The sequence below is a fragment of the Eurytemora carolleeae genome, unplaced genomic scaffold, assembly GCF_000591075.1.
Source record: "Eurytemora carolleeae unplaced genomic scaffold, Eaff_2.0 scaffold1149, whole genome shotgun sequence".
NCBI lineage: Eukaryota > Metazoa > Arthropoda > Copepoda > Calanoida > Temoridae > Eurytemora > Eurytemora carolleeae.
The window spans coordinates 47,843-72,855 of record NW_019397264.1 but is presented as its reverse complement, the minus strand read 5'-3'; the positions used below and the strand labels follow the sequence as shown (position 1 = coordinate 72,855).

The following is a 25,013-nucleotide window of genomic DNA, read 5'->3' as shown; positions in this document are numbered from 1 at the left end:
TGTAAAAGTACTGATTGTAGTTTATGATAATCTTATATTTTTATTTACTGTAGGCTATGCAGTTTCGGAATCTTGTATCTTATTATCTAAAAGTGTCTTGTTAAAATAGTCTTTGATAGAAGATTAAGATGAAGAAGAATAAAAATCTACAGACTGCAGAGGAAAATCACTACTGTGGTCATTCCCTGGGGCAGTTACTTGGTAAACGAGAAACCAAGCTCAGTTCAGAGTTAACCTTAGGGAAACAAAGATATATAGATAGATAAGTAGATAGGTAGATAGGTAGATAGATAGAAAGATAGATAGATAGATAGATAGATAGATAGATAGATAGATAGATAGATAGATAGATAGATAGATAGATAGATAGATAGATAGATAGATAGATATATAGATAGATAGATAGANAGATAGATAGATAGATAGATAGAAGATAGATAGATAGATAGATAAGATAGATAGATAGATAGATAGATAGATAGATAGATAGATAGATAGATAGATAGATACTAGATAGATAGTTAGATAGATAAATAGATAGATAGATAAATAGATAGATAGATAAATAGATAGATAAATAGATAGATAGATAGTTAGATTTATAAATGGATAGAAAATAGATAGATAAATAGTTAGATAGATAGATAGATATCCCAAATAGGGGTATAACCAGATCTTCAATGATTTTCCCCCAATCTAATATATGTCAGATAAATATTCAGTAACAAGTTAGTGATCCAGGAGTAAAGTTGTTATACAGTGAACATAGTTAGGTAGTTTTAGTTAGGAAATTTTGGAGATTTCAAATACTGAGAAATCCACAATAATCTAGTTTAATTAATTCAGTTTGTTTTTTGTTGTATGGTTTACGATTTTTAATAGCCCTCCATTTCACTGCAAATCAAGATGTTAACGCTCTCCCACAAAATCGAGCAGTATTTTGAGAATTACTCAAATTACATTCTGGGCCGTAGTAATTTGAATTCGAACAGGACCTGCCCAGTTTGTACCGGCCTGCCAGATAACAGCGTGTACTGACCTGATCCTATGGTACAGTACGTCGCCCTAACCAGACTAACATACGACAGGGGTCAATTTTCTTGGCATAGTCCCGTCGGAGTGCTAACTATGACAACTCCCATGGCGCGTTCAGACTTTTTACAGTACCCGACCTAATCCTAGGCCTATTTGACCGACCCCACTGGCTAAGTCCACCGTGTTTAAACTTATGCTAGAAATAGACGCTTAGTATTTTTGGAATGTATCTGTCTAGGCCTGTACAAAAATATGTTTGTGAGTGAGACGTTTGCGACACTTCAAAGTTAAGACTGTCTACAAATTGTACGACAAAGTTTGAGATTTTAATGAGAGTTGACATGTCTGATTCACAACGTGGTGCTTTTTAAATATTTAAAAATGTTTCAATTCAACAGTTGAATTATAAAAATGTTTATTCATTGTCTCTGCGGCAAAAATCGCTTTTATAGTGTAATTGAACATTAGAGAAGTCAATTTTCTGAGAGAAAAAAAAGAAATACTCTTTCATTCTTTTGGTTTATGATTATTTTTCCTCAAAAAAAATCTAGAATCTTAAAGTATTATATCTGTCAATATAAATTTTCTTAATAAACCACTAAAATGAGTTTCTATTTTTTTATCTATCTTTTATTAAACTCTAATATCCATTTTTCTCGGAATTATAGAAGGCTTTCCCCCACGCACAGCAGTATCAATTTTATCTGTATATATTATATACTAGCTGAAGGGCACTGCATTTCCCGTGGAATTTTTTTTTTGCCTATAAACCCCCCCCCGCCACCCATGAATGTCCAAAAAAAAAATCAGCCCAATCGGTCCAGCTGGCTATATGCAACATATATATATATATATGAATCTCTTGTTTTCTTATATAGAGATACATATATTCTTTTATTTAATAAAATATTCATTAAGTTAAAAAACAAGTTTATATACATCAGAGATAAAGTAGAAAATCAAAAATAATTATGATGCATATTTTAATTTTCATCAATTTATTAATTTATTAATTGTAATTTATCAAAAATCCTGAAGTTAGATTTGAACCTGTCCGTTTTAAATCAAATGATTTAGCATTTTTTTTTACAATGGTGCCCTAAGGAACTTAAAGGACTGGAAGCGTAATTTCAAGAGACCCTCTCTATGAAAAGATTGCAAAGCCCAATTCACAACGGCACCATTGAAACCTTTATATGACATAAATGTGGAAGACATTGTCGTTTTTCTAAGGTTAAAAGTTTTAAATTTTGATGATTCCCATTTGAAATGCGTAAGTATTTTCTGCAAAGAATAATTAGCTTTCAAAGTTATAATCATTGCTAATTTGCTACCTAATTATACTTCTAATGCTTCTAAAACTTTAAGGTACCGTTGTGAATACGGCTATGCCTACGTGAAACGTTTGATTAAATAAATACAATTTACGTTTATATTAAAAATTTTTTTATGGAATTTCAATATTTTTCCGGTTCTTGAGGTGGGGGGGGGGGAGGGAGCTGAATCTAAAAACGTTCCTCCACAATTTCTTGTGAATCCCCGAAAGAAAATTCCAAATATAATTTCAGGTTAAAAATGTCTGAAGCTCTCGAGGAAACGGCTAAAACCTGGCTCAACGATCCAGACTGGCAAAAGGTTTAGTACAGTGAGAACCAGAAAACTCTGGAATAGAAAGACGACTTTTAGACTTTAGTTATGACATTAAATAGTCCAATGAATATATGGCCCAATAATAGTCCAGTGAAAACGTAATTAAATAAGTTACTAGTAAACTATTTGCTTCGTAACAACAACAAATACACTTAAGTATTGCTTTACTATAATGTCGTCTTCCTATTCCACAGCTTTCTGGCTCTTCTGTAGTAAAGGAATCAATCTTTTTTTAAACAATCAAGGATTTTATAAATTTTTTATTAATATAAAAGGCTCAACATATTTTGAAACACATCTGATATGTTTGTTTACTATGCACTGCATTCAATTTTCTTAAGTGCAAATACTTGTACTGAAAATTTTATAAAATTTTTTTTAATCATTTGTTTCAAGATTTATGCTGCGTTTTTGCCACAAATTCAATTTTTCTTGTCCCGATATCTTTGCAGCCTGGTAGTGTAAACCGTTTCATATTTCAAACTTAGTCTAGCTTTTTACGATCATTGAAAATATATAATTAAAAAATCAGAGTTTGTGACAAACATCATTTGATACTCGAAACAATTGTTTACCTCATTTAATTTTTAATTATGATTGTCATCTTATTTGTTTGTGTCAAGTCTATTAAACATCTGCCTATACCTTAATGATGAAAATACCTAAAAAGAATATCTATCTCTTCCTTTTAGAAGCTAAATTCAATTTTTTAATTTTCAATACTTTATTCTAATATTGGTAAAAGTAATACAATTTGATGGAGCACGATCATTTGCTATCAACTCATTTGCAATCCACACTTGTATGCAGAGTCCATTAGCGCCTGATCCAATCAGGATTCAGTCGTGTGTTTGTTGTCTATTCTGAACCAATAGAAATTGTATGCTGTATCATCTATCTTTCTATCAATCTTATCATCCAATGAGAGAGGAATCCTTAAATCTCCACTAAAAATAAATGAAAATATTTGCTTCGACAGACACTTAAGTGAATCAGACTCATTTACTATCAGCCTCACTTGCTATCCCCTCATTTGATTTCAATTCACATGCTATTATATCAATTTGCTATCAGGCCTCATTTGCTATCAAAACGTTTACTCTCCAGTCTCAACTGCTATCAATTCTCAATGCTCATTTGCTCATTTTCAAGACTGCAATTACTATATAAATACGTTGCTTTTAAAACTAGCTGGTTTCTAGATAAATTACTATACAAACCAGTTCTTAGTTACTATCATAAACTAGTTGTTTTCTAGATAAATTACTATACAAACCAGTTCTTAGTTGCTATCATAAACTAGTTGTTTTCTAGATAAATTACTATACAAACCAGTTCTTAGTTGCTATTATAAACTAGTTGTTTTCTAGATAAATTACTATACAAACCAGTTCTTAGTTGCTATCATAAACTAGTTGCTGTCTAAATAAACCTGTTCATTGGATTCCATTTGTAAAACAGCTACCGCTTTGCGTCCGTTCTTGTATTTCTGGGACCTGTAGGTGGCCTGTGTATTGTATGCCTAGTCTTTGTAGTGAAAATACAAGTAGTTATTGCTATCGTTTATCAGGGTTGGTACTTTGGTTGAGGCAACAAAACAAGCTGGTATCATGCATGGCGCGGACTCTTGCATGATTCGATATTTATTAATGTATTTTGATTGGAAAAGCACATTAAAAATTATTAAAAATTATCTATGTCTCGAGAAATTATTAATTGTTTTGATGATTTGAAAGGAAGACGACATTCAAGGGGAAGTCACTTTTTTGCCTTTACCCCCTTTATAATACATTTAAGAACTAAATGTGATTTAATATATGTCAACTAATAATTTGCAATGTTTTAACATTAATTTTTATGTCTGACATTGTGTAAAAATGCACTCACCCCCCCCCCCCNCCCCAAAGGGGGGGGAGAGTGCAGAAGTCCTCAATTAGTTATCACCGCCACCTAAACGTATTTTGCGGCATGCGTGCTCCTCAATTGGTAATCTCCACCATCTCAATTTGTAATCACCGTAAAATCTTGTTTTCTGAGATTTTAATTTAATGCCTTTTTAGCACAATTTTTCATGGCATCTGTATTGACTTCAACTAAATTTTCAAATCGTTTTCAGATTGGTTTGGTCAACAAGAACTGAGAAACAAGCCATAGTTTATTTTAGCCGAATCTTAGATCCAATTCGCTGATTTCAGGGGCGGTTACAGGGGGACGTAGCTCCCCCCTCCCCCCTTGAGCTTTCAGAATAGCTTCTCAATAGCAATTAAGGGAAAGAAAACCTAGTGCAAAACAGGAAAGTCAAAATAGAATTTCTCCTTCGGCACGTCTTTGAGTTTCTATATCTGTTTTTTTTCAGAAAAAAATCTAGCACCCCCATCACTTAAATTCTGTATCTACCCTTGGCTGATTTAATGACTGCATTTCATGATTGGCGTTAAGATACTAAAAGGTCGGGCTGCCTGTTTACTAAAAATTATCTCATCACACGCAAAGTAATATCCATCTCCATTTAAAAGATATTTTCAAAAAACCTTTACAGTATTTAGATTTTTGTATTCGCCTACTTGAGTTCAAAATTTACAACAAACAAATTATATGCATAGAAAAACACAAAATTTAGAAAAATCAGTCTCATCGCGCCCTCTAGTGAAAATGAAGTATTAAGTTCACAAATTATTTTTAGCGCTTCATCGCTAATTAAGGAGCATGCATGCGCAAAGGTTCAAAAACGTAATCTTATTTCTAGTGCTTCATGTGGCATATTTATAGATTTATTTTCGAAACTGAGGAGCAATAAAGAAAGCCTTAAGAATATTATACACCATAGGGCCATTAACAGAGGTTAATATGGTATTTTTTATAAGAAATAAACGATTTAATGCTAACATTTTCATTTCTTATTACAAATTGAGGTGGTGGAGATTACCATTGAGGATCGTGCATGCCGCAAAACACATTTGGGTGGCGGTGATTGCTAATTGAGGGCTTCTGCACTCCCCCCTCGTCCCATGCAGTCGAGTCCGCTCCATAAACTACACAGGTTCCATGCCCACACAAAAAGAATAAAGAATTCCAAATTTTACGAACTTTTTCCATTTTTTTGCGGGATTTGAGGAGAAAAAAATTGGTTAAAACAAGGATTGAGTGCAAGTCGAAAATTTGATAGAAAATGATGATGAAGTTATTAATTGAAACTTAATAGCAAGTTGGTCTGATAGCAAGTGAGGCTTGATAGCAAATAAATGTGATCGCAAATGAGTTGCTTAAAGTAAATGAGTTTGATAGCCAATGTTTGGTAAGAAAATGAGGCTGATTACAACTGATTTTGATTGTAAGTGAGTTGATAGCAAGAAAGTTGATAGAAAATGATCGTGCTCCATTTTGATTTATTTCGTGATTAAAACATACAATTTAAAGAAATATTGACAATATTTTAAGTGTTAAATGATCTAAAAAGTTTGGTCTGTATCATTATTATCTAAACCTTTGCAGAAACTCCAAAAAGAGCAAAATTGAATACTGTACATTTTTTAAAAACAGACATTGCAAGAATTAGTGGTTGACTTAAAAGATAAAAATTTCAAGTGGTTTAGAAGAATGAATTATATTATAAACCATTTTACGGAAAAAATGAACTTTTGAAACGTTCAGATTAGTTTAGTTTAGTTTAATTAAAGGAATTGAGTTTTTGCCACAAGCTCAAATTTTCGAATCCCTACATCTTTGTAACCTGATAATGTAAGTCTTTGATATTTCAAACTAAAAATAAAACATGATTTATAGTTTGAAATATCTAAGGTCTACGACATTGGGTTTACAATATCAGAGTTTGTGGCAAAGACTCATTTCCTTTAGTTTAGTTTAGTGTAGTTTAGTTTAGTAAAGTTTAGTTAGTTTTTGTTTGAATAAAAACATAGCTTTGCACAATTCACAGTGCAGTGGTCCAATGTATGTGCAGTTATTTAACATTCAGTTGCCACTTTCTCACAGGGTTCATTCTTTTTCAATGATTCTTTTTAAATTTGAAATAGGAAATGTGTTCCAATTCTTGCAATTGTAAAAAAATTATTTACAAAAGACAGATCTTAAATTTGAAATATGGTACAGTCATGAACACAAAAAGGAAATTCTTAACGCCGCTTTTTTTAATCAAAGAAATGTTAGGGAAAATCTTTTATATTTTATAATTAATATAACTAATATAGATTTATCTAAAGATGTTCAAAGCTTAACTTTTGTGCTGGATTCTCATAATCCCGATCGCTTGATCCCGACATCCAGAATGGGAATTTTTAATTTGAGGATCAATACCTGATCTCTTCGTTCCAGTTATTCCTTCGGAGCTGAAAACTTTAGAATGGTGGATATCGGGATTAATGCTTGATCCACTCTTTTTGATAATCTCAAGATTAACATAATCTTGCAAGATTATCTTAAAAGTGTATACAAAACGATAAAATTCAAATTAATATTTTATCATCTGAGAAACTGAAGCAGCCAATCAGAGAAAAGCGGGCAACAAATGAGAGAACAGAAATATTCTCATTGGAAAAAACAATTTACGGATATCCAAGGAGAGAGAAAAAGAGTGGGTTAGGGCTAAAAAGAAAAGTTTCCACAGTGGATATTCGGATCAAGAAGTCAGGCTTAAAGTTTATCCATTCTAAAGTTCCCAGCTCAGGACAAGGTTACAATATAACACGACGGATATTGCGCGATCAAAGATGAAGTTAATCTTCAGATTAACAAAAGATAGAAATTAAGAATCGATCTCGATATCCATAATACAAGAGTTCCCAGCTCTGTTTAAATTACAAAATCCGCAAAAATTTGCAAAATTTTGCAAAAAAAAATCCGCCAAATTTTTAATAAGAATGGGCTTATTTCAGAACTAAAAATGAGTATGTTAATAGAAGATACCGCCAAAACCTGGCTTACAGACCCTTCATGGCAAAAGGTTAAAACTCCCATTATGTTTTTTTAAGCTTTGCATGACAACATGAATTAAAGAGAGTATTCGCGAAAAAGATTAAAGGGGTATATGATTAACAACAGCTAGACGCATAATCTTCATCGAAAATGGGATTTTATGAATAAAGAAAATTAGATAGACTAAGTACGGCTCTTTTTATCTAAAGTCGTCGTCATATATATTCATCAACACAATTAAGACAACTTTCGATTTAAATTTTTGAACTCTACAAAGCTTTCAAACAGCATGGATATACATAAACATGGAAACAAAGAGAAGCTGTTAATGGACACTTGTAATTTAGAAGAAGAGGGTTGTTAGACTTAAAAATTTAATTAGAAAATTCGTCTTGATTGTATTGATATTTAAATGCCGACCATTATATTTAAGCAAACTTAAACCACTTTAATTTGAATTTGAACCAGATGTTTAACTACCTGTACATCCTTCCCTTGTATTCATTAGTTCCTATCTATAGGCACTACTACTAGGCACTAGGCACTACTTTAATGTTCATCTCATCTTTTTAGAAAATTTTAAATATAAACTGTCCGCCATTGCTGAAGAAACTGAAGAAAAAAATCCTGATGAATTTTAATTTTGTTGAGTTTTCGCGATATTGATTAAAACGGATAGAAATTAAAGAACTGACAAGGGTCAACCCAGGTCCCAGACCGAAATATAATTCAACGTTTGACGGGAAAGAAAATATATTTAAACCAATTGAAAAGTACAAAACGAGAATGAAAGAGCAATTTTACGAATGGCGATTTTATATTTGTTTTTCGTAAACAATAAATTAACTAAATACATGTACATAGTATCATTCAGGAGAATCATTTAAAAAATATAAATAATATATTTACATTTGAAATAAAAAAAATACTCTGATATAAACACAAAAACTCTGATAGGAATGAGATACAATTTGTACACATAATTACACATATTTGAAAGGTCTCTGAATTACCTACCATTGGTTCAAATCCAGAATCACTGATTTAATCCTCAAGAATCTCTGACTTTGAATCGGTGATTTGAGATTTGAATCGGCGGTAGATAGTTCAGCAACCTCTCCTGCAATTCTCCCATGCATATTTCTTAAAGCTTTATAAATACCATTGCATGCTAATAATACAGTTTTGCAAACCCCAAACCTTAAATTTTGCACGGAAAAATTAAATTGCACACCTAGCTTCTTTTACTGCTAGGTTTTAGGGGGATTCTTAAACTTTTATAAATGATCTTCGGTAGGGTAGAGTGAAAATCAAATACATCTTTGCAACCTAATGGTGTAGACTATTTGATCTGACAGAATTACTATTTTGAATACGAAATCAGATTGGAAAAATAAAGAAATTAGAAAATTGTGCTTTCTGGCGAGTAATCTTTTCTTTCAGGACCATGACACGCGTGCATGCATGAAGGCATGAATATTGCATGCTTCTTACTATTTTCATGGCACCCGAAAAAACCTTTGAAATATTTTTTTCTTTTCTATACTCAATTATACCAAGGATTAAATTAAAGCCCTTTGGATTTTACGTACAAATCAAAGAAAAAATATTTGATCCTAAAAAGAAAGTGAGTCTTTGCCACAAACTTGAATTTTCTAATCCCTATATCTAAGCAATCTGATTGTGTAAACCTTTGATATTTTAAACTTATATTATAAAATAAAAGCTTGAAATATCTACGACGTTGGGTTGCAAAGATAAAGGGATTATAAAATCCTTGTTGGCATGGTAATAATTTAATTCCTGATCGACTTATCGAGTGAAAGTTGATTGAAAAAGTTTGTGTCATGTTTGCATGTTTGCATGTTTGGATTCATTGCGCCGAAAGATGTCACACGTAATTAAAAACAGAAAATACATTTAGATTTGAAAAAAAAAACATTTTGTAAAAACTACAAATCTTTAGATTTTAATTATTCAGAGTTATAAAACAAGGAAGATTGAGCAAAAAGGATGTGCAAAACCAATCTTTCTTTTAGGGTACTTTGGTTTTCCCAAGGTTATAATGCAAGGAAAGTTATTTCAGAGGTGTACACATCTTTTGCACTGCAGTGTACTGTCTATGGGCGGTAGTGTAAACACAAGACGGATGTTACAGTTTGACATGGGAAACTATTATGCGAATTATCAAAATTTTCAAAATTAAATGCTTTTATCCTCCTCGGATACTAGAGTAACACTGATGCCTCTATTCTTGTTTACAAATTCCGCCCAGAGAGAACTGGTTTCAATATGTACATTGTACACAGAGAATACGCAACAGAAATAAACTTTCCTTGCATTATAACCTTGGCTTTTCTGTCGAGTACATAAAACAACAAGAACAATTTCAAGATATTCTAAAATCAAACTTTTCTAGAGGCAAATGGTCTTAGTTTAAACTTTCCAATGAACCTTGCAGTGCGATGCTTTACAAATTCTGAAAAAATATTTCAACAAATTGAGTCTTATAAACAGCTGTACAGAAAATCAAAAAAGAGTTGTTTAGGTTTTTAAACATACGTTTGATGTTGTGATGGACTATGTTTGCTACGCCATGATGGCAACTGGTGCTCTCGCGCTTTCAGTCAAGTAGGTTTATAAAACGATAATAAAAATTGAACGAAAAATTGAAAAGGATTTAAAGCGTAATATCAAGTGACCTCAATGCGAAAGGGGGGTAATGCCTGATTTACAGCTAGGTACCCTTAAAACTTTGAAATTAAGCTTTAAAAGCCTTCGAGAATTTATTTGATGAAATTTTTGCATTTTACAATTTTCAATTAAACTTATCATAACTTTTAAATTTTAGATTTATAACAGCCCTGGGTAGTGGAGATGTGCTGTGTATTATAATGGGTGAGTTTATTCAGGTGTATCTAATAGTTCTCTATCTCGTGAGCTAGGACAGTATCCTTCAGGAAATACTTTTCCTATTGTCAACTATGCAAACTTCAACTACAGGTGACATAAACAATTCACAATTTACCATTTTTCAAGAATTTTTATCTGAAATTATAAATTTTTCTGAGATATTTTACCGTGACAAAAAAATATTGCAAAGTTTAATAAAAACAAAGTTTATAAGAATAAAGTTTTAAAATGTTTAAAATTTTATTGACACTTAAAAAACGGAACCAAACTTGTACAGTGTCTTTAGAAGCCTTTCTGATAGTTTAAAAAGTTTTGCAGTTTTTCACTTAATATAACTATTAAAAAAGACATGCTTCTATTTATTATAAATAAATAATTGTTTAATATTCTGTTAAACCTTCAAAACTTAAAAGAATGTAAAAAATGTGCCTTTTCTGTATTTAGAAAAATTATTCACTGCTTGAATATTCTAAACAAATTTTAATGAGGAACAAAACTTGCCGTTGACGTTTTTTCGAAAAACCAGAATGTTAATATGATTGTAAAAAATGATTGTTAAAAAATCTTGTGATATGTTGATAAATAATTCCTGTACTTCTCCCATATTGGACCAGCACGTAGAATTTCCTAAGAAAAAAATAAGATTCTTAGAAAATTCCGTTGTGTGAAAGTTTTAATTGAATTTTAAAAGTGATTAAAAACTGCAAATGTTAAGCAATATTCAAATCAAATTCACAATATTCACAATTAAGAAATTAGGATTTTTTTTAGCTATATTTCAGTTTCTTTCAGATATATGAAAAATAACGTTTTAGTATTTTTTCTAGTTTAATGAAATAAACTTTATATTGTATTTTAATGTTGTAAATTAAGACAATGCATGATTTGATTTCACAAAAATTGACGACACACCGAATTAATTACAGGGTGACCCAATAAATAAAGGGAGGAAAAGACGACTTTTATATCGTCTTCTATCTCTGAGTGTAGATCTTTTGAACTTTTCTTGATATTGACTGCAATACTTTTAGATGTATCTTTTGATGAATGAAATTTTTTATACATATTTAAAAATGTAAAAATGGCTATACTTTTTAAAACTGAAATATTACCATTATGTCGATCAAAAACTGTGTGTACACGTGTCTACATGTCTACATGTCTACATGTCTACATGTCTACATGTCTACATGTCTACATGTCTACATGTCTACATGTCTACATGTCTACATGTCTACATGTCTACATGTCTAATGTCTACATGTCTACATGTCTACATGTCTTCATGTCTACATGTCTACATGTCTACATGTCTACATGTCTACATGTCTACATGTCTACATGTTTACATGTCTACATGTCTACATGTCTTCATGTCTACATGTCTACATGTCTACATGTCTACAAGTAGAAGTCATCACTCACGTTCTTGACTATCTAGGACACCCTACAGTCACTATAAGAAAAATGTTTCATAACTTTATTTATTATAGGATTGAATAATACATTTTTAATAATCCTTAGGTGTGTGGATTCAGCACTTTCTCATTTCATGCAGTACGGACCATATTTCTATCTACTGCAGGTAATTACATGCAGTACGGACCATATTTCTATCTACTGCAGGTAATTTCATGCAGTACGGACCATATTTCTATCTACTGCAGGTAATTTCATATTTAAGGAAATACCCCCCACAAGTATATTAGCAATGATTTAAATTTGGGTAAAAAGTATCTAAAACCAACGAGGTTATAGTCTAAAACTACTGAGTCACGGAGGGATTTCACGGAGGGATTTCACTTCATAACTCTGATTGGATAATGAGATAGATAGAAACATAAATGTTACCGCCATACTATTTATATTGGTTTAGAATAGACAACAAACACATTACTGAACCCTTATTGGATTAGGTGCTCATGGACTCGGCATACAGGAGTTTAATATGGGGTGTAAAAGTGCAATAATAAGTTAATTAAATCGTTGTACAACGGAATTCAGACTTTGCCACAAACTCAGATTTTCTAATACCTATATCCTTACAATCCAATGTGGTTGACCTTAGATCTTTCAAACAATAAATTATGTTAGATCAAATAATCTATGGTTGAAATATTAATGTTTACACTGTCAGAGTGCAAAGATAAAGGGATTAGAAAATTTGAGTTTGTGGCAAAGACTTAATTTCTTTGGTAAAAATTCTAAACAATCTTATGTTTTTAAATATTTTTAAAAAGCACGATTTTAGAATTCTACATACATTGTTATTTTCAGACTCTTCTATTGATCTTGGTTGAGAAGTTCTCTTTAAAGATTCCACGCGTAGCTGGGAAAATTGAAAGATTTTACGTCAATATCGTCGAAGGAAACCAATTCGAAGTTGCTTTAATAATAATACAGTGAGCTCCATAAAACTATGGAATAGGAGGACTCAAATTACGATTTTTAAAATGTCTAGTGATCATGAATCACGTCACTTGTGCAGTGTACACAGACCTATGGCGCCTAGTACGCTGATTTTAAAACTGCAAAAATACAACGTGCTTTTTATTGGTTGTGTCATCTTTTTCCACATTTTATCCTGTCCTGTAGTTTTGTAAAAATAGTATTAAAGCACATAATTTTGTGCAGAAAAATTGTTGCATTTTTATTAAGGAACCTTTATTACATTTGACCGTAGAATCTTAAATTTTCAACTCTTTATTTTCCTTCTTTCTCCCCCTCTTTCTTTTTCTTCTTTCTCCCCCTCTTTCTTTTTCTTCTTTCTCCCCCTCTTTCTTTTTCTTCTTTCTCCCCCTCTTTCTTTTTCTTCTTTCTCCCCCTCTTTCTTTTTCTTCTTTCTCCCCCTCTTTCTTTTTCTTCTTTCTCCCCCTCTTTCTTTTTCTTCTTTCTCCCCTTCTTTCTTTTCCTTCTTTCTCCCCCTCTTTCTTTTCCTTCTTTCTCTCCCTCTTTCTTTTTCTTCTTTCTCTCCCTCTTTTTTTTTCTTTTTTTATCCCCCTCTCTCTTTTCTTTCTTTCTTCCCCTCTTTCTTTTCCTTCTTTCTCCCGCTCTTTCTTTTCCTTCTTTCTCCACCTCTTTCTTTTCCTTCTTTCTTCCCCTCTTTCTTTTTCTTCTTTCTCCCCCTCTTTCTTTTTCTTATTTCTCTCCCTCTTTCTTTTTTTTCTTTCTTCCCCTCTTTCTTTTCCTTCTTTCTCTCCCTCTTTTTTTCCTCTTTCTCCCCCTCTTTCTTTTCCTTCTTTCTCCCTCTCTTTCTTTTTCTTCTTTCTCCCCTCTTTCTTTTTCTTCTTTCTCTCCCTCTTTCTTTTTCTTCTTTCTCCCCTCTTTCTTTTCCTTCTTTCTCCCCCACTTTCTTTTTCTTACCTTCTTCTTTTGTTTAGAGTTTTAGAGTTTAGTTTCATATTTTTTTTCGGATATGAAGCTTTTTTTCAAAATGTGCCGATAAAATTTGTGTAACGTGCAACGTGCTTTCTTCAGTAGTCTTGCCGAAGCTTTTTTGGGGTCTTAACATTTCTGCAGATTTTGATTTAAGAGATTCGAAAAAATTGAAGAATAGAAAAAAAACTAAAAAAATAATATTTAATAACATAAATATTCATATCCACATGTCCCATTCGTGAAACACGGGTTCTAAAAATGGTTTTCATTACAATACCCTGTATAAAGTTTTGGGCTCTGTCCTCACTTTTTTTTTATTTGAATTGTTATATTATAAACCTCCAAGTTGTTATTGTACTGCAGAAAGTTTGTTTGGAAAGGACCCAGATGTGGCCGAGGATGTTTGTGATGTAAAGGTAAGAAGTTTTTAATTATGAATTTTAAAATTTTAAAAAATGAATCTGCGGAACAATTATTATATATATACTAGCTCGACTTTGATCGGAGAATTAAAACATTTAAATTTTGAAGAAAACGTCACAGCTAGGCCTGGGTCCCCATGGCTTCCCTAAAAAATTAAGCCAATTTAGTTTAGCCGTTTGGCCAGCTATAGCTGACATATATAAATATATATACATTAGCGAAGGGCTATATTATGTAGATATTTTTGTTATATTCATTATATCAGTGAGACATAATTAAGAAGAAAAACCTACACCTAGAGGAGCAAAGAACATTCTAGTAACTCATTTGTTTTGTTACAATAAAGTGCACTACTGAATTTTCTTGGAAGAATATAAAACAAAGCTCGGAACTTTGTTTGTTTACATTCCTCCAAAAAACTACAGTACACTTGTAAGTAAGCAAATATATGTGATACCATGGTATATTCAGCTGTTGGGTTCCTTATGCGCATATTCCTTAATTTGAGAGGGATAGGGGTTGTGTACGCAATTTACTGTACACAACCCCTATTCCCCCAACCTTAGGTATATTTACTTAGATATTTCCATTTATTTTGTCCTAGAAATTTAAGTAAGGAGATAAAAAAAAAACTTTGAGGTAATAAAAACTTAGCTTCATTGATTACAACTTTAACTTTAACTGAAACTTTAGCAGTTTAATTAATTAGAGTATTTAACATTAACTTGTTCGAAAATTCATTTCTAATTTTTATATATAATCTATATGTTTGTCCGATCATAACGTATGAACCCCTTGACTGATTCGCCTCAAATTATGATTGGGAATTCTGTAGCTTGGTTTTAAACTATTGTTAAATCCGTGAAACATGAGTAATAAATCCACATATCAATTTTTCTGAAGATACAGAGATGCAGCAAATCAGAATATTGAAGAAGAATATTATTAAAATGTGATTCACAAAAAAGCATTCTTTTTCTATCTTTTAGTCCAATTCAGATGCTATTTCTAGACAGAGAAGAAGAAATGAGGTAAAAAGAACAAAACAAAATTCTTTAAAAATATAAAAAGTGTCGCGGATTAAATGAAAAATGTATGACAAAAATTTATTAAATTTTGAATTGACTTTTTTTTCCATCCATGTTTAGAAAAAAAAGAACTCATACTTGATGATCGATTTTTTTATATCACATTAAAAACATTTTTAGGTCTGCATGTCTCTAAAAAGATCTAGTGTAATCCACAAAACCTACGTTGCCAAAAACATTGTTGAGATGATACTTTTAGGGACATAAACCTTTTTTTAATTATAGCTTTTAACAGTGAGATATTTTTTCAGTTCTAAAGAAATTGAGTCTTTGTCACAAACTCTGATTTTCTAATCCCTGTATATTTGCAACCCAACGTCATAGACCTGAGATATTTCAAAGTATGAATTATGATAGATGCAATAATTTGTTTGAAATATCAAAGGTTTACACCAGCAGGTTGCGGAGATAGAGGGATTAATAAACTTGAGTTTGTGGCAAAGACTCCTTTCCTTTGTAATTTTCTAACGTTAAAGTACATCCTTAACTTACTTTGTATATATATTGTATGTACGTTAAAGCACATCCTTAACTTACTTTGTACATATATTGTATGTACGTTAAAGCACATCCTTAACTTACTTTGTACATATATTGTATGTACGTTAAAGCACATCCTTAACTTACTTTGTACATATATATTGTATGTACGTTAAAGCACATCCTTAACTTACTTTGTACATATATTGTATGTACGTTAAAGCACATCCTTAACTTACTTTGTACATATATATTGTATGTACGTTAAAGCACATCCTTAACTTACTTTGTACATATATATTGTATGTACGTTAAAGCACATCTTTAACTTACTTTGTATATATATATTGTATGACGCACTTCTTGACAGAAGGAAAAGTTCCAATTTATGCAACAATACTGACACAACTGTGTAACCTCTTAGTTCTTCTAGTTTTGGTATTAAGTGAAAATATTAACAAATACAATTGATTTGTTTACAAACTTGAAATACATTACATATTTGGTTTACTTAATGGCTCTTTCATAAAAGGAGTAAAAGTAATTCTAGAATTGAATTTGAAAGTTTTCACAGATTCTTTTTTTTTTAATTGAAAAAGAAAAATGTTTAGCCTTTTTTATACCGCTTAATCTCTTCTATGGAATACAGGTATTGACAAATTATTAAATAAGTAAGAAACACAAATAATAATTAAATTAACTTTGATTATTTAAAAAAAAAGTCATGTCTTTTTATATTCCCCCCCCACAGGCACCGCAAAAAAAGTTGAAAATGAGATATTAAAAAGAAAATTATGACATTATTTCAATTGATAAATCTAAAAAAAATTATATTATTTGATAATCTTATTTTTGCTAACATAAAGATTAAAGTTTTTAATGAATTTGTGCATTCTAATGAGAATTTTTAGCTGATTTATTCTAGAAAAAAATTACTTAAGAAACATATTTAAACAAATTTTAAAATTTTAAAATTTTTATACTTTTTAGTCTAAAAGAATATTATGACATTGTTATTTACTGATTGATTCCAAAAAATAAATTCAAACTAAAATTTAAGAAATATATTAAAAATAGAAATCAAATTTTCAAAAATCATCTTATTTTTAGTCTCATGACAATATGGAGCCTGCACTGTGTGTTCTGGACATGAAAGAAATCCCGGAAATTAATTTGGGACCAGGTATATAAGACTTATATTGGTATATTTGGGACCAGGTATAAGACATATATTGCAGGAATATTTTGGACCAGGTATCAGACTTATATTGGAATATTTTGGACCAGGTATCAGACTTATATTAGTTTAGTTGCGACCAGTTATCAGACTTATATTGGTTTATTTGGGACCAGGTATCAGTCTTATATTAGTTTATTTTGGACCAGGTATCAGACTTATATTAGCTTATTTGGGACCAGGTGTCAACCTTATATTAGTATATTTGGGACCAGATGTCAACCTTATATTAGTATATTTGGGACCAGGTGTCAACCTTATATTAGTATATTTGGGACCAGGTGTCAACCTTATATTAGTATATTTTGGGACCAGGTATCAACCTTATATTAGTATATTTGGGACCAGGTGTCAACCTTATATTGGTATATTTGGGACCAGGTATCAGACTCATATATAAGTATATTTGGGACCAGGTATAAGACAATTATATTAGTATATTTGAGACCAGACCAATTAAGGTCGGATTTTTTTGATAGTGAAAAGTATTTGAACTAGAAATGTATAAAATTTTTTTTTGCAGGTTCTATAACTTTGCAATGTGAGGCAAAGAAGGTTCGATTTTTCCTGATCACCCTTCATATTATTATATGCACTCAGGAATCAGATTAAGCTGGACCATTCTAGTTTTCCTGATCACTCTTCATATTATTATATGTACTCAGGAATCAGATTAAGCTAGACCATTCTAGTTTTCCTGATCAGATTAAGCTAGACCATTCTAGTTTTCCTGATCTTCATATTATTATATGTACTCAGGAATCAGATTAAGCTAGACCATTCTAGTTCTTCATATTATTATATGTACTCAGGAATCTGATTAAGCTAGACCATTCTAGTTCTTCATAGCTGTCAACTGTGTGCATGGAATTTTGAAAGGGGGGGGGGAGGAATAAGTAACTCATAAAAGAGAAGCTTCAGTATCAAAACGTTGCTGTTTCCTTTGAAGCTCCATCTTAGTAACAGTGCATAATAATGTTTTTCTAATTTAAAAATGTTGATTTTAAACAATGTTCATTATTGACTCTGCGGCTTAAATGCGTAAGTTAATATAAGAATGGACAAACAATTAAAATTAAACAATTTAAAGCTAAACAAATTAGGTTATCTAATTTACCCTTGATCAGACAAATGTTTAAAGGGTGAATCGGACACTACCCTGTTAGGGTAATCTAGAGATATTCAGTTTAATAATACATATCGCTTTTTTTTTAATGAAGTTATAAAATTTATTCGGTTTAATGCAAGTCAAGGTATTCATCTTATCATATTATTTGGATGAAAAAATTACGAAACTTCAATAATACCAAGAAAAAAATTAACTAACCAGAGCTGAAAACTTTAGAATGGTGGATATCAGGATTAATGCTTAATAGGTTCCTTTTCTTAATATCCAGTTTAAATATTGCTTGTTCTCCACATGAATTTAAACTCCAGAAAAGTCAACAGATCGGGATTAAGGATATCACATTCTAAAGTTTTCAGCTCTGAAGATTTATCTTGCACTTTTTAAATCACATTCCAATTAAGGATAAGCGGTAAAGCAACAAAATTAGAAAAAAGAAATGAAAGAAAGACTTGCCGGGGACTGACTTTAATGAATTTATGCCGAACCACATACTGCCGTGGTTTAAATTTGAACCACTAATTAAAAGTTAAAGATTCAAGAAGGAGTTGAATCGGTGATTCAAGTTTAGGCATTCAAATTCATTAGATTCTGTCTCAGACTGCTTAACTTAAACCGCTAAAGGTCCAACCAAATGCGCGCATTATGATAAAATTACGAATTCAAAAGTTTTGAGCTCTAAGGAAGCCTGATCTGATGATAATAGATTTGTTGTTTCTTATGCTGTGCTGGGTCCCTGCTCTGGTGTTTAGGGTTCAGAAGCATTTCCAGGTTTAACATGATTTTTTTTACCTTCAGTTTAGTGTGTCCCAGGAAACAAGAAAACAGGTTGTAAATAGTTTTAAATATTTTCTGACATATATTACTGTATTACATTATTTCACACTTTTTGCAGTTTATTTCGTGAAAAAAAATGTTACTCAAATATATTCTACTTTCAAAAGACTGCCAAATACTTTTTATTAATCTCATCTATAGCATGTTATGAAAAAAGACATTTTAAACTATTCACCAAGAGTAATTTCAATTGACCCAATGTTTTTTTAAAGAGGGAAACCTTTGACTGATCATTGGGGATGGAGATCTTTTTGTGTTTTTCTCTGAAAAGGTGTTAAAATTATCGTACAAATTTGAACTCCTCAAAAATTCAAAAATTTTTGTGTCTAACCGGTTTTGAAAAGTTCTAATGTAAATATTTATTTAATGAGACTTTTAAAAATATTAGAATTTCTTAAATCTAAAATAGCGTGCTCGACAATACCAAACATTTCTGTAGATAAATAGGGATACATCACTTATCTGTATAAAGTATAAAGGGCACACGTACTCTACTTAAATGATCAAGTGTGACAAACTTGTATCAGAGAAAAACACACGGAGTTCTCTACGCTCGACGATCTGTCACAGGGTTTAAATGAGACACTTCCCTTTGCATGGATGGAAGCTCACTATAATTTATTTGATCTAAGACGCCCTAAAGAAATGCAACATGCGTACACACAGTTTTGCATGAGGGGGCTGGGGGGGGGGGGCACACATTTCCCCCCATATTGAGTGAGACCTATAAAAATGTGAATTAAGAATACGAATTCTAATCAGAAATTAGAATTAAAAAGATTCCAATTAACAGGAAATACAGCAATTGTACACTGTACACAAAATTAGACCAATTTTACTTTATACGTTTAATTTTTAGCTACCATCGTATTTGCTTTAAATAACATTAAGTAGACCTAGGGATGGATCGCTATGAAAAACGTGCGTTTCGTTTTGAAAGAGACGAAGAAACCCGAAAAACTAAACGGCCGTTTTTTTAAACGATCGTTTCTGAAAAAGTTCGTCGATTCTAACGACCAGTAACAACGAACCTTCGTTAAAGATCGTTAACGACCTTTATAAGACAAAATTCTTAGTTTAGAAATTCTTTAGATCAGAAAACGTTCTGGTTATTTCTCTCGATAAAAAAAAACATTTCAAATAACATTCATAAACTTATCTTTTTGAAAAAAATAATGAAATTAATTGTCATAACATTTTTTTTCTTTCAAAATTCAAAACAAGTGATTCGTTTTCTAGACAATCGTTTTTTTCTAAAAACGAAACGATCGTTTAAAAAAAACGAAAAACGAAAAGAAACGTTTTTTCAAACGATTAACAACCTTGTATCTTTAAGTACACAGGAGAATGCTTAGATTTATTGTGCCTTCGTATACTATAATACTATGGTAGAATATTCAAAAAATGAATCCCCCCCTCCCCCTAACACAAATCAGTTATACAACCAAAACTTTTAAAAGAATGTGAAAATATTGGTTTTCAAGTTCAACAATGTTATAAAAAATGCATATCTGAGAGGGAAAAAGCAATTTGAAGTAAAACTTTAAATAATGCAGAATTAAGAGCAAAAAAGAGAACAACAATCTAAATACATCTTTAAAGATAGATATATTTACAATCTAAATACACCTCTAAAGATAGATATATTTATCATCTAAATATACCTTTATAGATGGATATATTTATAGATAGATATATTTATAATCAAAATCTATCTTTATAGATGGATATATTTATAGATAGATATATTTATCATCTAAATATACCTTTATAGATGGATATATTTATCATCTAAAAGTTTGACAATAACAATTTGTATATTTTAAACACATATATTTAGACTGCTTTGCAAAGGAATTGAGTTTTGCCACAAACTCTGATTTTCTAATTTCAATATAGTTGCAACCCAATGTCGTAGATCTTTAATAATATTTCAAACTATGAATTCGGTTAGATCAAATAATGTGAGTTTGAAATATCAAAGGTTTGCATCATAAGATTGCAAAGATATAGGTTTGGCAAAAATTGAATTTGTGGCAAAGACTCAATTTCTTTGCATTTATTTTGAATTGTCCGAACGCCTTGGCATTCAATTTTATCTCACCAACGCATAAATGATCATTTTTTGTAGCCCAGGACATATACATGTTTGAACTATAAAGCACTTGGCTTAGCTTTAGTAATTTTCAAAATCTCATTTTATTTAAAAGCTTGAAACTGAAATTTTAATATTTGCAGGTTGTTGCGAAGTATTGAGAATGTTTGTTTTGAATACGAAGTTCAAATGGAGAAATTAGAAGGAGAGGATTTTCTTTTTCTCTTTGATCTACTTGCTCATACATCAGGTACATCTTATATAAAGGAACTGTCATTCACATTTATAGTGACATTCAATTTAAAGATGGGGGCATGTTCTATTTCCGACCTTTCCCAACCTGTTCAATAATGCGGTAAATTTCGTAATTTTAGGCTTACCACGCAAATCTGCCCCTGTAGTAAAAGTAAATTCAACCTATATGAAGCATAAAGTCTGACCGCGTCAACCTTGTTGCACCGGCTAGTCCTGTCCATAGAGCTAGGTACAGTACAAACTGGCGGAAAGGTTGACCCGACTCGGAAATTCAAATGTACTACGGCTGCCCGTGTACGGCGTAAAATAAGTGCTTTTGATTTCTACTAATCTTATCTTCTATCTGTTGCGTCTAATAGGAAAAAATTGCTAAAAACGACTCATTCTGAAGAACGTAGTGTACATTTCAGAAAGTTGCAACATTCAACTCGGATCGTAAACAAATCAATTTAATTCCAAACAAATCATACAGATATTACAACCAATTATTATAGATAATTTTTCAACGCATTCGTATATAGTTAATATTTCATAATATTTTTTTTATGATCTGATTGTTACTTTTGAGAACATCTATTTTTGTTTCGAGGATTTTTTTCAAAAATGAAGACGACATTTTATATTTTCCAGGAATGTTCGAAAATCCAGCGCCAGCGAAATATTATTTAAAAAAACAAAATCAAAATTATTATCAAATATTAACTATACACGAATGCGTCGAAAAATAATCTATGACTACTGTTTGTAATATCTGAATGATTTGTTTGGAATTAAATTGATTATTTTACGTTCCGAGTTAAATGCTGCATCTTTCCGAATTTGTAGTCGTTTTTAACAAATTTCTCCCTAAAGACGTCACAGTAAAGAAGTAAGATTAGTAGTAATCAAATGCGCTTATTTTTCGCCCTTTCATTTTTCGTAAACACTCCTTTTAAAAAGTGATTATTTCTGATAATTTCTTCCATTATTTCTGGAGCAGAAATGCCATTTATAGAGAAACCCGAATAGAAAATTATAAATTTTCAAAAAAGAAAATGATGGATATTCTTTATGACTTATGAGACAAAGTATTGACCCTTTTTAAGTTCATTAACAAGAGTGGAAAAATGTAATTATCTAAATTTGTATGAACGCCACGCTTCTTTTGGGTGCTAGATGTTTTAAAACATTTTCTCCTCTTAGACGCAACAGATAGAAGTAAAATTAGTAGCGATCGATATCGAATTTTCGATACTTCCTTTCACTTTTCGCAAATACTCCCTTTAAAGTTTAACCTATTGAGAGAAGATAGGAATGTATATATCGAATAGGGTGAAATAAAAAGTGAAATTGTCATTTTTAATTTGATAAAATTTAAATTTTAAGAGAAAATAATTCTATTTATTAGAAACAATTTATAAAAACTGCTGCAATTGAGAAGAATTGCACAACAAGTATGCTAACATTTTTTTTAAGCTGAATTTGGACATTTTGGCGTATATTGTAATTCTTATCAAATATCTAATTGTGTAAAAGTCAGAATTGAAAAAACTATATTTTTGGTAAAAAATGGCTGTATTTGTGATAATTTTTTCTTGATATATTTTATAAAAAAAACTGATTAGATTTTGGGAAATTTATTTTTGGTCGTTTTTTTTGTTGTAAAACCACTAGCGCTTTGTTTTCCCCGCCCAACTGTCTAAGCCTGCTGAGCAAAATTATTTGAGATTTATTGACAAATGATTATTTTCAATAGCGGGTTTTCTCTGAAAGTGACTTGTGGGAAATTGCGCCACCACCGACACAATATAATTGAGATAAATAAGAAAAATATATTTTTCGTTGTTATCAGATTTTTCCAGACATTTTTTCTGACACAAGATCTCTAGCCTTTCAAGTTTTTTTTTCTGAATTTTGCTTCTAAAATTACAATTAATCCTACAGTATTAGAGTTCAAAGGAGTTGAGTCTTTGCCACAAACTCAAATTTTCTAATCCCTATATCTTTACAACCGGAAAGTGTAACCCTTTGATCCAACCTAGATTATTGTATCTAATACGATGCATAGTTTTAAATATCTAGGGTAGCCAGTCGGGTTGCAAAGATATAGGGATTAGAAATTCATAGTTTGTGTCTCATTTCCTTAAACTTAAAATTTAGGAATTGAATCTACGATGAGAGTTTTAACACATTCAGATAATACATTCAGTTTCCCAAATCAAAATGGTTGACTTTTAATTTTTTACTGTTGTCTTGAAGTGCTGTTATGCTTTTCATTCTTTGTATATATATATTATAAATATAATATAATCTGCTATATATATAGATGATATAACGAGTTATATTTGTGTGGATAGCTATAATATAAAACTATAATCTGCTATATATATATAGATGATATTAAAAAAATTATTCTTGTTTTACTTTTGCAAAATTGATTTTTTGGCAGATTTTTGAAAGAAAGCCTAAAAATTGAATTACTGTCATCATAACATATCGATTTCGAACAGGCAGGGAGGGGGGTGGTTTGCGGTTCAAAGTACCTATATAGAGATAGGGTCGAGGCCCATGTATTTTTTTTTTAGGTGGGTTAGCAAATAGAAGTAAAAGTGTTTAAATATATTATTCGAAATTTTACAAGAATTACAAAAAGATTATTTATATTTTTTTTTTAGGGTTAAAGGAGACAGCGATCATCTAAAGGCACACTTATTAACAAATTGAAAAAAACAAGACATTGACTTATTTTGATTTTGAAATTGTATTGATATGACTTTTTTGGTTTACATTGACTTGATAGTTTTGGTTTAGTCTGTTAGTAAATTGACATCACATTTCTCCTTTATTTTTATAAGTTTGTTGTTGTTGTTGTTGTTGTGTGCCATATTGAGAACATCAACGATAATATTCCTGCTAGAATATTTATATGAGATCTCTGATTTTGTAAATACATCAATAAGACTTCTTTAATGTATGTGTTTGCTCCTAATATCATTTTCCATAATTAATTTAAGAGGTGCTTTTGATTTCTACTAATCTTATCTNAAAGAAGGGTTGGGGTAGAATGTTGTTAAAAAGAAGGGTTGGGGTAGAATGTTGTTAAAAAGAAGGGTTGGGGTAGAATGTTGTTAAAAAGAAGGGTTGGGGTAGAATGTTGTTAAAAAGAAGGGTTGGGGTAGAATGTTGTTAAAAAGAAGGGTTGGGGTAGAATGTTGTTAAAAAGAAGGGTTGGGGTAGAATGTTGTTAAAAAAAAGGGTTGGGGTAGAATGTTGTTAAAAAGAAGGGTTGGGGTAGAATGTTGTTAAAAAGAAGGGTTGGGGTAGAATGTTGTTAAAAAGAAGGGTGGGGTAGAATGTTGTTAAAAAGAAGGGTTGGGGTAGAATGTTGTTAAAAAGAAGTATCTTCAAAGGTAGAAGAAGATAAAATGAAAATAACCTGGCATGCAGCAGCCATTGAGAAGTTTCTAGCAGGTCATATACAATCTTATACAATCTTATATAATCTTTACAATCTTTTATAATCTTATATAATCTTATACAATCTTATACAGTCTTTTATAATCTTATATAATCTTATACAATCTTATA

General features: G+C 31.0%; 1 protein-coding gene and 1 long non-coding RNA gene across 2 annotated transcripts in view; both read left to right on the top strand.

The window, feature by feature from the left end:
- Positions 1-2,609: 2,609 nt before the first annotated feature.
- LOC111713130 (uncharacterized) lies at positions 2,610-10,521 on the top strand. Its single transcript, XR_002767611.1, has 4 exons — positions 2,610-2,670; positions 7,575-7,642; positions 10,163-10,245; positions 10,466-10,521. It is a non-coding gene; the product is annotated as an uncharacterized LOC111713130 (long non-coding RNA).
- Positions 10,522-21,421: 10,900 nt separating this feature from the next.
- Positions 21,422-25,013, top strand: part of LOC111713129 (fibronectin) — a 33,565-nt gene continuing 29,973 nt past the window's right edge. Inside the window, exons 1-3 of the mRNA XM_023487929.1 lie at positions 21,422-21,441; positions 24,101-24,128; positions 24,836-24,896. Coding sequence (XP_023343697.1) covers positions 24,851-24,896 — 46 coding nt within the window. The 5' untranslated portion in view covers positions 21,422-21,441; positions 24,101-24,128; positions 24,836-24,850. The remainder of the gene's footprint in view (positions 21,442-24,100; positions 24,129-24,835; positions 24,897-25,013) is intronic.